Source organism: Desmodus rotundus, chromosome 2, assembly GCF_022682495.2.
Source record: "Desmodus rotundus isolate HL8 chromosome 2, HLdesRot8A.1, whole genome shotgun sequence".
Lineage (NCBI taxonomy): Eukaryota > Metazoa > Chordata > Mammalia > Chiroptera > Phyllostomidae > Desmodus > Desmodus rotundus.
The window spans coordinates 46,864,056-46,881,359 of NC_071388.1; the positions used below are offsets into that span (position 1 = coordinate 46,864,056).

The window sequence follows — 17,304 nt, forward strand, 5'->3', positions numbered from 1 at the left end:
GGTCATGGAGCCAGACTGGGAGAGAGAAGAGATGATATTCCTCAATTCCTCTTTTTACTGAATGATCAAACCTCACCATCTTCTGTGTTACTAGAGATGTTTCAGTAAATGTCATTAACTCGGAAAGACGATACCATCAACTGTATTTCTCTGTTGTGATTCTTACAGGATAGATCACTGGAACAATGAGAAGGAGAGGATTTTGGTGGTCACAAACAAGACTCTCTTGATCTGCAAATATGACTTCATCATGCTCAGCTGTGTGCAGTTGCAGCAAATTCCCCTGAGTGCTATCTATCGCATCTGCCTGGGCAAGTTTGCCTTCCCTGGGATGTCCCTGGACAAGTGAGTGTGATTTGGGAGAGTGGTGCAGCAGGGTGGGACATTAGGGAAAACAACTACAAGTTCATTTCAGTTCTGTAAGTTGGGAGTACCCAGGGGAGAACTGCAAAGCTCTACAGTTGAATTCATTAATCATTGAGTTCTTACTCTGTGTTAGACAGGAATACGTATTTGAGTAAATTTTTACTTTATTGTGAAAACCTGACAAGTAAATGGTTAAATGTAAGGTGGAAAGAGCTGTGGAAGCATGGTAGGAAAGGTTCTCAAACAATTTCTTGGGCAGAGACTCAGTCAAAGGAGAAGAGCAAAAGTTCAAGAACATTCCAAGTGAAAGGAAGGGCACAACCAAAGGAATGGAGGTAGAAAAATGTGTAATGCTTTTGGGAATTAAAATTATTCCCATGGACAGAATCCATGACGACTAATAGCTCTTCTTAAAAGAAGTCTCTTCGGATCTTCTCGGAAAGCTTAGTGGAGGAGACATCAACTCCACTAAGAGATACTGTGAGTTACCAGGAGACCAGGGGAGGTCTACAGAGGATGGCTGAAGTGAGTAAGATCTTGTTTTAGTCTCAGAGAGAGATGTTTAGAGCTAACCTTTTAGAAATAAGCCAGAAAGACAGCAGTCTTCCTCTGACCTCTGAATGTGAACTCTTCCCATTAAACTGTGGGCTCCTTGAAGGCAGATACATTTTTTTTTTTTTCTTTAAGCACCTGATATTGGGACTGGACAATAGTAGGAACTGAAAAATCTTTCTAAAAGAGTGAAAAAAGCAGAGCTTGATCAAGTTACTGGTTTTCCTTACATACAACATACCATATCAAAGACCTAATTTTTATTTACTTTTTGCATGGATGCAAGAAGTAAGTAATTAATTTAGTTCACTAACTTATTAAACTGGTACAATTTTCCAAAAATATATGAACATTATAAGCATATATTTAAACACCACAGAAAATGTTTATTTTCAGGAAATATTTCTCCTACTGGAGTTTCAGTTCTCCAGAATTATCTTCATTGGTCATAGCAGTTTCAGGTTTTTTTTTTTTTTTTAAAGAAATAGCCTATAAATATATAAGAATAAAAATGTCTTTGTATAGATATATGTGTGTTTGTGCACATTTGTAAGTATTGTACACACACAAATTATCACAAATTATTTTACCCAATGAGTATAGTTGTCATAAACTGTCCTGCCTTAAGTGATTTTACCCAATGATATACCTTGGAAACTTTATTATATAATCACATATAGATCAACCTCCGTCTTTTTAGTATTACAGAATATTTAATTTTAAGCTTAATTTTGTTTTTAAAAATAGTTAAATTTACTTTTCATTTAGAATTTGCCTTAAGTAAGGGAAAACTTATGCAGCCTTTCTTTCATCCAGAGGGCAGGCTAGACTTAGCGAAACCATTTACTCAATACTCTACCATTTTCCCTTTATAATATACACTGTACCACGCGTATTTGCGTCTACTTCTGTACTCTGCATTTCCCCCTTTATCTATTTATTGAAATACAGTGTGCCTTTAGTTATTGTAACATTGATTTATGTTTTAATATCGGTTAGAGTCACTCCTCTCTTATCTTCTTTTTAAAGAATTTATGTTTATTTATGCATATTTATTTTTCCAACAGCTTGACTAGTTTTTAAAAATCCTATTTTTATTAGGATTTTCAAATATTAAACCAGCCATTCCTTCCTTAGATTAACACATTTAGTCCTGGAGTATTATCCCTTTTGTACATTTATGGATTCATTTTGCCAATATTTCACTGTGGAGTTTTGTGTCTGTGTTTATAGGGATATTAGTCTATTATTTTCATTCTTTTGTTATGTCTTGGTCAGGTTTTGGTATTTGAGTTATGCCAGCTTCATAAAACATGTTGGAAAGTGTTTTCTCTACTTTTTATTTTCTAAAATGTTTTCTATATCAGTGGTGAATTTTTTGAATTTTCAATATAATTTATAAGAAAAATCTTCTGGTCCTGAGATTTTTTTGTGTAATAGTTTTTGATAATAGATATGTTTTTAAAAAATAAATATTGGTTGCTCATTTTTCTCTTTGATTTCATGTTAATTTTGGTTAATTGTATTTGTCAAGGAATTTAAGTTTATTTAAGTTGTTATGTTTGATAACAAAGTTGTTAATATTCTATTATCCCTTTAATGTCTCTAAAATATTTAATGGTATCATTTTCTTTCCTGATATTGGTGAGCTGCATTCTTTCTCTTTTTTTTCTGTTGACTAACTTACCAATTTTGTTGGTTTTAACCAAAATGTGCTTTTCACTTTGCTAATTTTCACAATTGTCTCATTTCTATTTAGTTGATTTCTTCAATTCTATTCTTTATTTCCTTTTTTTCTCTTTACTTTTGGTTTACTTTGCTTAACTTCTTGATTTGGAAGCCAACGGCATTGATTTTAGGCCTTTCTACTGTTCTAATAAGATCATTGAAAGCTATACGTTTTCTTCTGAGCACTGCTTTGCTGTATCTCCCAGATATTAATGTGTTGTGCTTGTAGTACCATTCAGTTAAAAAGGTTTTCTCCCTGGCCATGTGGCTCAGTTGGTTGGAGCATTTCCCATACACCAAGAGGTTGTGGGTTTCATTCCCAGTCCGAGTACAGACTTAGGTTGCAGTCTCAGTCCCCTGTTGGGTTGTGTATGGAGGCAACTGGTTGATGTTTTTCTTTCACATTGATGTTTCTCTCTCTCTCTCTAAAATCAATAAAAGCATATCTTCAGGTGAGCATTAAAAATATATATATATTTCTATTGTTTCTTGTTATTTCTACTTTGACCCATGAATATTTTAGAAGTGTATTGGCAAATTTCCCAATATTTTGAGTTTTTCTAGGTATGTTAATATTATTCAATTTTAACTTAATATATTATCTTTGATTTGAGTTCTTTGTAAATATGAGACTTATTTTATTGACTGAACTATAGCATATCTTTGTGAATATACCATGTGCACATGGAAAAGAATTTTGTGTCTACTTTTCTAAAAGTTTTAATTAGTTCATTGTGTTTGATAGTGTTGTTGAGATTATGTGGGTGTTTATTTTACTTTTGTGACTTTATATTATGAATATTGATATTGTTGAATCTTTATTTTAGATTATAAACTTTTTCAATGATCTCATTTAATGTTTTTTTTATTTTTGGTCTCACCTGCTTACTATTTCAAAATTTACAATCTTTTTCTTTGAATCTTCTTCATATATCTTTGCCTATATATATTTTTTACTGTGAACTTTCTGAGTCTCTTTGTGTTCTGATGTATTCTTCTACACAGATATGATTGAATTGTACTTTGTGATCCAACCTGGGTGTCTTTTCTTTTAATTGGTGAGATGAACCTATTTACATATACTGATGCAACAGTTATGGTCTTAGTTATCTCATCTTAATTTTTGTATTATTGTATGTAAAAATACATATTAACATATTATCTACATTTCCTTTGCTTTCCATTGAATGTGTATGTATGTGTGTGTATATCTATATAATATAATGTAATTATATTATATTGTATATTATATTATATTGTATTATATTACATTGTATTATATTACATTGTATTATATGTAATATAATACAATATAATATTATATTATATTGTATTATATTACATTATATCATATATATATATTAACAAGAATCCTTATAGTCTATCTTTTCATACTGGTGATTCTAAGTATAACTTAGCATAGCATTTTTAATCCTATGTTTTTTTAATATTACCTGCCGACTCCCTAATAATATAAACCCATTTACATTGACAGCCCACTTCTCCATCATTCATTTATAAGTTGTTTATAATTACACTGTTAGTTACTTTAATGATTACTTATTTAAATAATATGCTTCTACTGATGTGCCATGTTAAATAGTGTACTGTAAGCCTGACCTTTAAAAAATAAGAAATCTGTCTATTCATACTATTCCCACATTCTGGAATCCTTCGCTTTCCTTCCTTCATTAGTTTTACCAAGCAAATTTCATTTTTTATGGTATATTTCATCTTATTTCCCATGAGGCACCCAATTATTACCACAGAAAGTTGCTGTAATTCCAGCCCTCCTAATTAACTTGCACAGCTTTATCCAGCCAGATTTGCATTCTGGGGTTAGAACGAGAAAGCCTGTGCCAGCAGCTGGCAAGCTCTTAAGTGTTAAAAGGCTGTCTGTGAGTCCCAAGAGGTAGGAACATAGTGTGGTGAAGGGGTGTTTTTATGTTCCACTCAGATTTTTAGCAAACTTTCATAGGAGAGTTTTGGACTAAGAGTAGAGTCCTGGATTTCAGTCACAATTTTACAATTGTTAACTTTGCTTCCTCATTATCAAAAGGTCATTCATATTAGTTGTCATTCTGCTTCATTAGCAGTCTTATTGTAAGCCTCTAATGAGATAGCTTGAAAGCACTTTTTAATATGCCTCAAAGATACCAGGTGTTAACAAGTTCTGATTTTCTCTCAGATAAAGGCTTTTGTTAACCTGGAACTAAGTAGATTAATTTGATTATCTTCATTTCCAAGTCAGTTGGCTCTTCTTGGTTGGGCATTAAGTCACTATCATAAGGTCAGAGGTGAGAAAAAGGAGGAAGAGGTGAGGGAAAATCAGCTGCTAAATAATCGTGAGCTGACTTCAGAGGAAAGGCTGGACTGAGTCTGAGCAAATCCCCTTGTTAGAAGAAAATGCAATGATGTAACGTTAGCACCCAATATAGCTGTAGGTGGTAAAACTGGCAGTGTTTACCAAGAGCTTTCTACCTCCCCTGTGCCATTGATCTTCAACACCTAAGAATAAGGAGGGCTGATTGACTACGTGTTAGAGATGAGACAAGTGAGACCAAAACGAGTTCAGGGACTCAGGAACCATCAGCTAATTAGTATTAGAAGCGGGTTTCAAAAGCAATTCTTCTGATTCCCTGTTTAGTATTCTTTTCTTTGAATAAATAACATTTTCTTTCTTTCTTTCTTTGTCTCTCCCTTTCCCTTCCCTTCCCCTTCATTCCCTTCCCTTCCTTTCCCTTCTTCCCTACCCATCTGTCTTTTTCTCTATAATCTTGTCTGTTTTGTCATCCTCTTGCTTCTTCTTTCCTCTTCTCTGTCTCTCTGGGTGACTATCACTTCTGTTAATGTAGTTCTACTTTTCTTAAGAAGCCATGAAGAGGACTATTGGAACCTAGCAGAACATGTGCCAGTGTATCCCACATACTGGTGCTTACAAAACAGAGAAGTTTTGTTTTATTCACTGTCTGCCTTTGGCTTAATGTGAAGGGACAGAGCGATGGCAAGAGACAACTAAAAGTTGTGGATCATTTATTGGTGAGATGAAGGTAGATTACCTTTGGATTATAGCATTCCCTAGAGACAAAACCAGGAGTTGGTGAAAGGCCTGGTTTATCCTCCAGGGTTACTAGATGCTGGTACATATCTTTTGTTATTGTTCTTTATCTGAGATGCAAATCCTAACTCTTATTTCTATCATAATTAAGGTCATTCCCAGAATTTAATTAAAAATCAATTTCATAATCCCGTTGAATCTATAACCTCCCCCCAAAAGTGGGGGAGGTAGAAGAAGACTAGGCTTCTATAAGAACTAAGCATAAAGCTATGACTAATTATAACCATACCAAATTCTTGCTGTTTAAATTTGGACAAGTCACTTTACTTGAGCTCTCAATTTCCTGTCTATAAAATGTGAATGATAATGAATCCCTGCAAAGTCTAACTCATTGTTCATTGTAGATTTAAATGATGGATCTGAAAGTGTTTTGTAAATTGTAAAGTGCTATTTAAAGTAAGTTGTCACCTAAAGAGTTCTAAAATTCCTATTTACTTGTCAATTCTCCTCCCCCGCCTCCTGTTTTTTGATATGCCCAGAATAGGAAATGTTGAGAAAATTGTGACTCTGAGTGGTTAAGTAACTTGTAAGTAATCATGTAATAGATGGTGGTGGGTTGGAAACATGAGATCCTTTGATTTCAAGGTCCCCCATTGTCATGTACCTAATTCCTATTGGTCCTCAAATGCATTGTAGTTTTCAAAGTCGGCCCCTTCTCTTTACCTCTGTTCCCACCTGAACTCTGTGATGATGAGGTAGAGTGTAGATGGTATTGTACTTCAAGAGCTGGTCTGAATTCGGGTCTCCTGGGAGCCAGTCCTAGGTTGGCTTCTGAGTGACATAGAGCTGCCACTCAGTCATTGCCTCAGTCTTCTCATTTGTAAGCTGGAGAGGGGAATAGTATCTGTTTACTTAGTCTGTGTTGAGGATAAAAGAAGATAATACATATATAAAATGCTTAGACAAATATCTGGTATGTAGTAAGTATTAAGAGGACGCAAGGTTTTATAATAGGTTGGGTAGAAAGACACGGTTCACTGGTGTAAGATTCAGGGACCTAAATCCTGATCCACTTTCTTGATATAATTGCTCTCTGCCGAATCTCTCAGTTTCCTCATTTTTAAAATCCCAAAGATTTTATTTATGTATTTATTTTTGGTCTTGAAGCCCTGTGTATTTGTGGTACTCCTCTATTGGTATAGCAATTTTCCAAAATGCATTCATCTTAGAGGGCTAAATGATTTTACCTAATCAATTACTGCTGTGAAAAAAGTCTCTAAAGAGGTTTTCTGCTGGAAAATATTGGTGTTGTCACATTGATTTGCCAACAAAACCTGAGCGGGAGGGTCAGGCCAAGAAATGTCTTCCTGTAAAAGTAGGCATCACACACTTTCTTTCCTTTTAAAATTTTCTGTTTAACATTTGCATTGTGCAAAATGTAATGGATAGGCAATGCCGCAGAAGTGAGGCTTGGGAAACTGCTTGTGGTGGTCACCCCCATTCCCTTTGTAGAGATGCTGGCGAAAGCAGGAGCTGAGAGCCTCCCGCTGTTGACATAGTGTCAGCACCTGGACAATGGAAGGAGGGCATTCCAGACATTACTCCATCACCTCACCCTTGCTCTCTTAGGTCCAAAGGACAGGGAACTGCTTGTGCCCCCAGAGTTCTAATTTGGCCTCTGTTCCTCAGACAAGAGCTTCAAAGGGCCTCTGCTCTGCTCTGGGTGAAATCGACTTGTGGCCCAGGCTGATTCTGCTGGCTTTGCGTCTGTCAGTGCATTCTAATCACTGTTATAAGTGTGGTTCTGCAGAACACTTTGTAAAATATTTTCTATTGCTCCAGCAGTGTCTCCTGTCTAGACAATCTAATTATGAGCGCAGAACAAACAGCTGAAGTGTATGCCACCCCCAGGGGTGGCCTAACTCCAGAAGTGGGGGTGGGAGGCCAAGGGAAGTGGGTGGAGGGCATTGGTTCCTTTTAGTTGACTTGACCAGAAAATTTAGCCCTCTAAAGGAGTTCAGCTAACTTTTAATTAAAGAGAAATGATCTGGTGGAAGCTGGCATTTTGTTGTTTTTCCAAACTCAGTGGAGAACTAAAGGTACTGGTTTATTTTCCTCCAATCACATCTTTTTTATTGGCTTCAAAGTTAGTTTGTGGTCTTTGCTTAAAAAAGAAAAGCCACTGATTTAATAATCTGCCCTTCCATCACCATCCTGAAAATAAAAAGTGGCCCTTTAAAGGTATGTTCTTTCCCAGTTGTATCTGATTGATTCAGTGAGTCTTTTCCGAGCCTGGCCCAGTGGCAAGCCTTGTGTATGACAAAGTGATGAGACACAGACTCTATCCCTGAGATGGTCACAGGCTTGCAGGATCAAACACACACACACACACACACACACACACTCAGGCTTTACCAGGTTTTGGTTAGTGCTCCAGTGGAAAGTTAACAGTGTTGTGGGCACAGAAGGGGGAGAAAGTATTTCTACTGGGAGGTGTTAGAAGGTCTTCTGGAGCAGGTGAGATATGAGCAGGTCTTATAGGGTGAGCAGAATTTGGACAGAGAGATAAAGAGGAGCACGGTGGCCCAGACATAAGTAAACAAATGCCCAGGTGGTGTGATTGTGCCAGGTCTCACAGGGGGCTGGGTCCCAGCTGCTGAGAAGGTATGGTGGAAGTTTCTGAACTGCTACCATACCTATGGTTTTAAACAATAATAATATGAGGAGCTTGGGTTTTAGTTATACTAGGATGTGAGATGTTGAAGGTTTGGGGGAGGAGCCTAAAATGATTGGCATTTTGCTCCGGGAAGACAGGGGTAGCAACACTACAAGAGAAGGTTTGGAGAAAACAGAAAAACTATAAGAAGGGGCTGACCATGGAAGAGACTCTCTAATTGCAGAATTAGGAAATCATAAGGACCTGAACTGGGCTGGTGGGTGAGGAAAGAGGTCATAGGTATGTGGAGACTTGGCTGGAGTGGAATTCCCAGCATGTGATGACTGGATTGGATTTTCCTGGTGTGGGATAGGCAGGAGGAGGGATGGGCAAGGAACCTCCAAATGGAAGATGAACTTCATGTGTATTGAGTGGGGTGCCGGATAGTCTATGGGAAAAGAAGATGGTTGGGAGAACCTAGTCACACAACCAGCATTTATTCAGCACTTCCATTGCCAGTTGCTGTGCTGAGTATTGTGATATCATACTGGTGAGTTTAAAATTAGAACAATTATGGTGCTTTGAAGTAGAGATGTATGAAGTGTATGAATTATCTATTGCCATGCAACAACCTACCTCAAAACTGTAAAATGAGAAACATTATTTCTTTGTTTTTGAGTCAGGAATATGGGTCTGACTTAGCTTCATTCTCCCGTTCAGGATATTTCCAAGGCTTCAGTGAACGTGTCCCTGTGGCTGTGGCATCTCAAAGCTGAACTGAGAGAGGGTCACTGAGCCTGGCCATGTAGTTGTGGGCAGGCTCAGGTCCTCACTGCAGTTTGGCCCGAGATAACCGTTCCCACCATGTGAGCCTTTCCCTAAAGCTACTGACACCACGGCTACTGGTTTCACTCAGAGGGAACAAGGGAGGTCGAACAAGACAGAAGCTGTAGCCTTCAGGCCACCAAATCTTGGAAGTGACATCTCATCACCTCTGCCCCACTCCATTCACTAGAGGCATGTTGCTAAATCCAGCTCACACTCAAGGGGAGGCTGTCCCACAAGGGCATGGATATTAGAAAGTAGACATTAGTGGAGGTCATCTGAGAAGTAGCCTACCACATGAAGGCTATCAGGGCATTTATTACAGGATTTAGAGTCAAATTGGAGGGTGGGGATCAGGGAAGTTTTCTCTGAGGAAGGGATTCTGGAGCTGGGATTAGAAGGATGAGTAAGAGTTAACAAGGTGAAGGGGGTTATGGAGAAAATGTTTTAGGAAGAGGAGGAATATGCACAGAGGAGAGAGGGAGCTTGGTACCTGTGAGGAACTGTAAACAAGCTACCAGGACCCACTAAATCTGAAGGGCCTGAGACATGGACCCTGGTGGGGATGAGTTACGCATTTAGATGTTGATGAGCTATGGTGTTGTGGAGGAGTTAGAGTACTTCTGCTTTTACTCATCATTGCACTGCCATTCACTAGAGAATGAAGGGGTTCACAGTGAAAATTAGTTTCAAAGTCTTTTCTCTGAACCGTGGGACTGTCTCTGAAACTGCCAGGAAATAGGTCTGATTCAGTGTATAAAATGAATAAAATTACCCACTTATCCCTTAGATAATTACTTATTGTGTAATGAAATAATGTTCCTAAATCACCCTGGGCTTATTGGGGAAAGGTATTACAGAAGCACAAGGTTTTATCAGTGATGATAGAAATAGGTCTGGAGGATTAAAATCAGAGGTGCATCTTGACGCTATCACATTTTACTCCAAACTAAGAGAACTGCTAAGCTCACCTGAGTTCTTGAGAAATGTTTTAAGTTAAGAAGTGGAGGCAGCAGGATGCTGGGAGGTGATTGGATGGCTATAGGCAGGATGGGGATTGGAGATCGATCTTCTCAGTTCTTTCACTCTAATAAAGAAGAGCACTGGCCCTTGTTAATCCTCATTAAATGAATATGACTCCTTAAGGATGCAACATGGAGACTCTACTTCTGGGTTGGGAATAAGAAAATCTGAATTCTTGTCCGTATTCTGTCTTCAGTTTTCTATGCATCCTTGAAAGAAAATCGCTTCCCCTCTCAGGGCCTCAATTTACCCCAATGTAACATGAAAGTGTTAAAATAGGTGATCTTTAAGGTCTTATCCATCTTACGGGCCAACGATTAACCACAATTTTATGTTCTTTCCAGTTTTGCTCCCATGAAATAAAAACCATAAGAACTCCTTCTCAGCAGTCAAAGGGATACTATAACCAATGACAGTTTTTGTTTGGGGAATATTTAACACTGGCAGCAGAACTTGAACTGTTGTGAATTTATTTTGCAGATTCAGGGGAAAGACAGACTGGGAAAAGAGAAAACAGGCCAGTTAGTGTTCGATCCTCTTTTCTTCCAGCTTCAACTGACATATGCTCCTTCCTTCTCCTTTTTGTCCCCTTGCTCTTCTCTTATTTCAGGCTCTCTGGACTTAGCCCTATATTTCATATTTTTATATCATATCATTCAACATTTCTTTACTAAAATCATTTAGTCAATTATGTAATAGGTGAAATTATTCTTTTTGTAGGTGTGCCAAACTACTAGAATATTCATCCAACAGGGTGTTTACCTCACCAAAGAAGGTACATATTTTTAAAACACAAAGCAAAACATTTTCATTAGGTGGAAGCGAGGTCAGAGGTTATTAAGAGTCCAGTGTGCGGTCTTTCCTGAGGAGTAATTCCCTAGCTTCTCACCCCTTCCTTCCCCACATACTCTTTCAGTAAATAAGGTGATAGAGCACAATACTTTTCTCCCCCAATTAAACATTATTTATGAAACATTACTGCACTCCATAGGACTCAGGAGTCAGAGCCCTGGGAATAACTGAAGTTCAGGAAAAATTATCAGCCATACTGGATTATCCAGGACCCAGACTAGCACAAGCATATGGTGACAATATAGTGCATTCACCAAACAATGACGGAAGTTCAATCTTAACGTACTTATTCAAAATTTTAAATCTATACATCTTAAAAGAAAGTATTTTAATTTCAGTATTTGTGAAAAAATTCTGCTTTTTGACTTAGGGTTGTTGGTGTTTTGACTTACAGGTGAGTAGAGAGGCCACAGTCTTCACAGGGCTGGTGTCACGGAGTCTTAGTATGGCTGTGAATGGAAGTGAGTAGTGGAATAGGCAGTAAAGTGAGTCCTCTCTTCTGGAGAGTGGCATCAGGCTAAAGAGTTGTGACATGATTGTCTCATCTTCTCCTTCCACTCAGGCAGAAGTAATAGCTTTCACCTTCTCTGCAGAGTATCTTCAGGCATGAGTGAAATAGACTCAATTTTCTTTTTCTACCTTTTCTTGTCTCCATTAGAATCTTGAAAATTCTGTCTTTAAAACTTAACTTAGTCCTTAGAGTAGAAGAAATATCTATTAAATGCAAATGGCATGTAGCAACGTCCTCTTATTTCCCCGTCTATCACGATCCCCAAGTTGTCAGAGGCAGCCATTTACCTAACTGAAACACTGCATTTTTAAGGTTCTCATGAGTCCAAACATCTCCATTTGTCTAAGTTCTGGGCAACGGAATGTAAGCAAAGGCAACGGCAGGTTCTTTTAGGAAAACTCCTCAAAAGGCAAGGAAGTATTCTCTGTATCTTTCTACTTCCCCCTCCCTCTACCTGTAATGTGGGTGAAATTCTCAAGCCACCATCTTGGACTCTGGATCCGAGGAGCAAACCTAAGGATGGCAGAGGAGGAAGCTGAAAGGAGCCTGGCTTCCACTCCTGTACCGATAACCTCTGATCTTCTTTTACCAAGAGAGAATGTGTGGTTCATTTCATTTGGGATTTTTCTGTTGTATGCAGCCAAGCTTCACTCTAACTAATAGAGCCAGAAAAGAAGAAGGGTTCTGCCAACTCCTGAAGGTTAGGGATGGTGAGGATGGCAGTTCTGTGTGAGAACATAGCCAGTGACTGTTACAGGTGCTCCCATATTGGCTTTTCTCCCCCTATTTGCTCTGCCTTCATAAGGAAGGTGGCCCTCTACAGATATTCTTTAATGTATCGCAAAATGCTAAAAGACAGCTACTCCCCGAGAAGCTACTGAGTCACTGAGGGGGGCCATTAGGACTACAAGCTTGTGCTGTAAGTTTAATAGGAAAGGAGTGTCAGTCATTCACTTAACTCAAGGCCTTTAAGTCAGAGACAAACTAATGGAGAGCTGGAGCCTGTTTTTTGATGGGAATGGGAGTTTGATGAATTGGTTTGTGAGAGCTTAAGCCCTAATTAATTGGAGATACGAGGTCTGTTTCTGTGAGCAGAGAATGCACATGTTAAAATGCTCCTAGGAGCAAGAAGGTATCCACCAATTCAGACCAAGCAGGAAGTGTGTAGTGTTTCCTGACAAAAGGCATAGCTCTACAGACATGCATAGAGAAGTGATCTTAAACCCACCTAAACTCCTAGGGTTATATTTTATACTGTTTGACGATGAGCTAGCAGGCCAAGGAAACTAGTTCTAATGCAAAACCTAACTTATGATTAAGAGCATTAGGTAATTAATATTTATTGACTTTTTAATTAAAAAGTTCTTTTAGCTATTTTATCTAGTTAGAGTCATTGTGTGTTTTCCTTGTGTTTTTTTCTTCTTCACAGTAAATCTGATATTGCCGCACCCAGATTCTGGAAATAAGGTTTAATTGTAACAGTTTTTTAAAAAATATTTATTTATTTTTTAGAGAGAGAGGAAGGGAAGGAGAAAGCGAGGGAGAGAAACATCAATGTGTGGTTGCCCCTCACATGCCCCCAACTGGGGACCTGGCCTGCATACAACCCAGGTATGTGCCCTGACTGGGAATCGAACCAGCGACCCTTTGGTTCACAGGCCCGCACTCAGTCCACTGAGCTACACCAGCCAGGGCAATCGTAACAGTTTTAATGAGGTCATGCAACAAATGGAGGACGATGGCTTTGTAGTCTCTGCAGTGAAGGAGAGATGAGTTATACTGTGTATTGGTCTTGCCCTTAAATAGCCTGAGATGTATTTGGGCACAGGGAGAGTGAAATATATAGAAAACAAATTTTCATATAACACATAGCATGACAAACCCTAAAAGAAAGACAGAAACAACATATTATGGAAGCACAGATGAGCCAATTATGTTTTAAGGGTAGTTATTGTTGCTAAAGAGGTAGCATACTGATCAATTTTGGCAGAAAATGCTAAAGTGCTTCATAGGCTGAGGAAAGAGTATTACCAAAAGACATGATATTGCAAAAGTGTGAAAAGTTGTCTCAGAAACCATGATGAGTCTCCTGATTGGAGTATAGGGAGAGTGGAGGGAGAGAGGAAAGAGGGAGAATTACCTGCTCACAGACAGTGTTTAATAGCAGGATATGGAGGTTTTATATATTTTCATTGGCTAATGGGAGTCATAAAGATTTCAAGGCAGAGAGGCTTTATGCATCTTTGTGTCCCTACAGCTGGTAGCACAACACTAGTATGTGGCAGGCACATTCTGTGTGCTCAATAAGTGGATGACAAATGACTAAAGCAGGTAGTGATGTGTGAGATGGATTGGAGCACGGAATAGTTTGATTATATTTTTGAGTCACTGCTGGTGAGAGGTATTGGGTGCCTGACCAGAATATGGGATGAAAAGGTCATATGTGAGATTCTGAGTATCATCCTCGTATGTTCCCAAACTCCAATGGTGAAAAGTCACTTGAGATTTGCTTGGATGGGAGTGAAGTCTGAAAACAGAATTGCCTTGGGGTTTGTGGACTTACCATCCTCAGCAAGGATCAAGTTACATCACATACTCTGATGAACTGGGCAGCAGGCAAGGATTTTGTCATGCATGCTCTTGACTTTGCCTTTGGGGAGCTGTGCCAAGAATGCCCTGGATTTGATCTTGGGTGTGGCACTGTCCACTCACTCATAATGCCCAGGGAGGCGTGTTGACAAGGATGGGTGGATGGTAGGGGATTGCTGAGCTATTTCTTGGCAAATATCTGGGAGGAGGCGTTCCCCAAATGCCTCAATCCTGTTATTTTTGAGTAATGGACTGAACCCAGGTGCCTGATTGGACAGGGCCACTCCCAATTTCTTCTAGATAAATATTTGGTTGCCAGGAGGTTATATTTAAATGAAAAATACCTCCTTAGGAAGTTGTTGCCTGAGAATTCCTGCAGAGGGCAGGATCCTATCCCAGCTGGGAAAGGCTTGAGAACCACCCCAAAACTTAAACTGTACTTACGATGTACTTAGTGTATGGGCATCCAGTTTGAGGTTCTAAAAATGTCTGCTGCTCTAACTAACAAAAAAAGCCATCAGTTAGATACACTGCTTTTCTTTAGGGAAATGCTCCTGGTCTTTAGTGTCATCATGGCAGGATTCTGAAGCACAAATGGAATCCAAGTCAGGGATTTGGCTTTAAAGAGAGAAGCTGGTTCTCTGAGAAAGAGCCTAATCCTTTCTGGAATCTAAAGCACAGAGTCTGGGAAGCTAGGGAATTTGGATATTTTAGACATAGGGCATCTTAACTTTGCCCTTGCTACTTGTAATTAACATTTAAATGTTGGCTTTTTAGTCCCCATCAATTTAGCTTTTCTGTTCTCCCTATGGAGAGAATCCTCTTATATATTTTCCTTCTGTTGTCATTGAATGAGACTATTAGGACTCAGCAGTTAAATCTTATAACTGCCTTTTGGATTATGTCTCTTTAGAAATAACCCAGTTAACACCCTCAGTTTTTTTTTTTTTAAGAAAAGAATACAGAAAAAAATACAAATAAAAACACAACAACAACAAAAATGGCATAAAACAGAACACAAGTAAAAAGACTATTAACCTAACTTTCTGGGTTAAAGTTCAATGTTTCTGATCCTTCTATCAAGGTTTATTCTAATCATTTTTGATAGCAACATGTGGCATTGAAGTCACATGCCATGACTGTCCCCGTGGTTTTCTGAATCCTCTCTAAATCACAATCTATACATATTTTGTTTTTGTTTTTAACTCTTTGGGCCCCTTTTCTTTAGGGGCTGCTCTAACATCCACCGACAGACTGCCTCAGAAAGAGGAGAGGTTACCCATGTACAGCAGCTTACATTCAGGTGACAAGAGGCTTGTTCAGCAGATTGGCTTGAGCTCAAGGGCTATGTGGGTATGTTTTAGTGAGAACCCATCTGGAGTAATAATAGGGACCTGAGGGACACTTGGCAGAAAGTCAAAGTTCAGGACTATTTATTCTAACTCGCTGCAGGGTGGGGGGGGGACCCTGTTACTTATGATGGGCTTAAATTCTTCCATGGTGCTATTATTATACTTTAACAAATGAAAATAAACAGAAGCTGGAAGGGATTTTGGTGTCTGGTTCAACCTCCTTCATTTTGCAGAAATACACTGTGGTCTTGGGGAACTGTGGTCAACACATCAATGACAAAGCTGCAAGTAAAACTTAAACATGGGTGAACAACTAAGGAGGGTATTCATTGAACTAAATTTTTAAGTTCTAGTGTGTTTATGTTTTCTTCTCCTTATGTCATCAAAGAACAGGGAATCTGATCTTTAGAAGCATCTGGGGAATGGAATATTGATTAGGTGGATAGCAGATGTGTAACTAGAGTTTTGACTTTCTATAAATGAGCTCCCTGACATTGGCTATTGACTATTTTCTCTTTTATCTGGATTTTTTAAAATAACTATAGAACAATGAGAGCACAGTTTATGCTCTTCTGGTATCCATTGGAACAAAAGTCAAAAATTTGAATTTTTTATCTGGATACTCTTAAAATAATAATTACTGGTGTAGTGAAGAGGGAAAAATAGTATAGGTGGTTTTACAGAAATTATATTGTACCATATGGAAGAAGACATGCCTAGATATCTGTCAGGAGTTTTGAATTTGACTCAGTCCCAGAACTTAACCCCTCATACTTCTGTATATTGTCATTGCAGGGGAAAAAGTCTTTCAAAAAAGATTTCCCTCCTTGTTTCTTGGAGTTTTTAAATAACTATTCCTTTAAATTCTACTGGTCTGAAAGCCATGCAGTTCCCCTGGGCAGTTGCTGGGTGGCAGCAGAAGTGTTAAAGTGGTGGCCCATGGACCACGCAGAAGGGCAAAGGGGTAGTATTCATGTTCAGTTAGCACTGAATGTGTGTCCTCGTCCTCACAGAAGACACAGCTGGGGTTGGGTTTGGATTGGCCAGTAGTGGGGGAAATCCTTCTTTTCTCATTGTTTGTCACTGGTCATTTGGAAAGGGTGGCACATAATTTCAGTAGCCACTGCCATTTAGTAAAGAGCCATTGTGGGCCGGACACTGTGTTAGACTCTTCAGATATGTCATTGTGAGTTCAAGTATTGCCACTAGTGAGGTGTTACTATCCCCATTTTTCGGGTGAGGAAATAGATGAAGAGAAAGATCAACAGACTCAAGGGCACAAAGCCCGCCAGTGCTTTAGCTGAGACAAAACACAGATCCTTATAACACCAAAACCCATTTTTTTTTTCCTACCATGGGACTGTTACATGAGTATAGATAAAGCCAACAACAAAAATCTCATCGCTGTTTTTGAGGTGAGTGAATCAATGGGAGTGGAAATGTCAGGCACATTTGAGCTAGAGAGAAAATAATGTCAGCAATTAGTTCTTAGTATCCTGGACTCTGCAAAGCCTTTCCACACTGCTTATTTAGATTCACAAATACACACATGCACACACACTCCCCCATAGTAAATGCAAATGCAGGGAGGTGGTTAATTTTGACCTTTATAAATTAAAAAACTGAGGCTCACTTGATGGTGAAGTCATCTTAAGGAAGTTCTTGGTAAATAGTACAAAATTGGGTCTCCTGATTCTCCAGTCTCGGATATTCTCACTACACCATGCAGCCTTAAAGAGATGGGTTGTTTCTCTACACAGTGCTCTTAGAGGCAGTCCTCTAAGATAGATGT

The 17,304-nt window shown here is 38.7% G+C and overlaps 1 protein-coding gene across 1 annotated transcript in view; it reads left to right on the plus strand.

The window, feature by feature from the left end:
• The window catches only part of TPRG1 (tumor protein p63 regulated 1), a 132,410-nt gene that overhangs the window by 59,408 nt on the left and 55,698 nt on the right, over window positions 1-17,304 (plus strand). Inside the window, exon 4 of the mRNA XM_024561007.3 lies at window positions 169-345. Within this exon, the coding sequence (XP_024416775.2) occupies window positions 169-345 (177 nt within the window). The remainder of the gene's footprint in view (window positions 1-168; window positions 346-17,304) is intronic.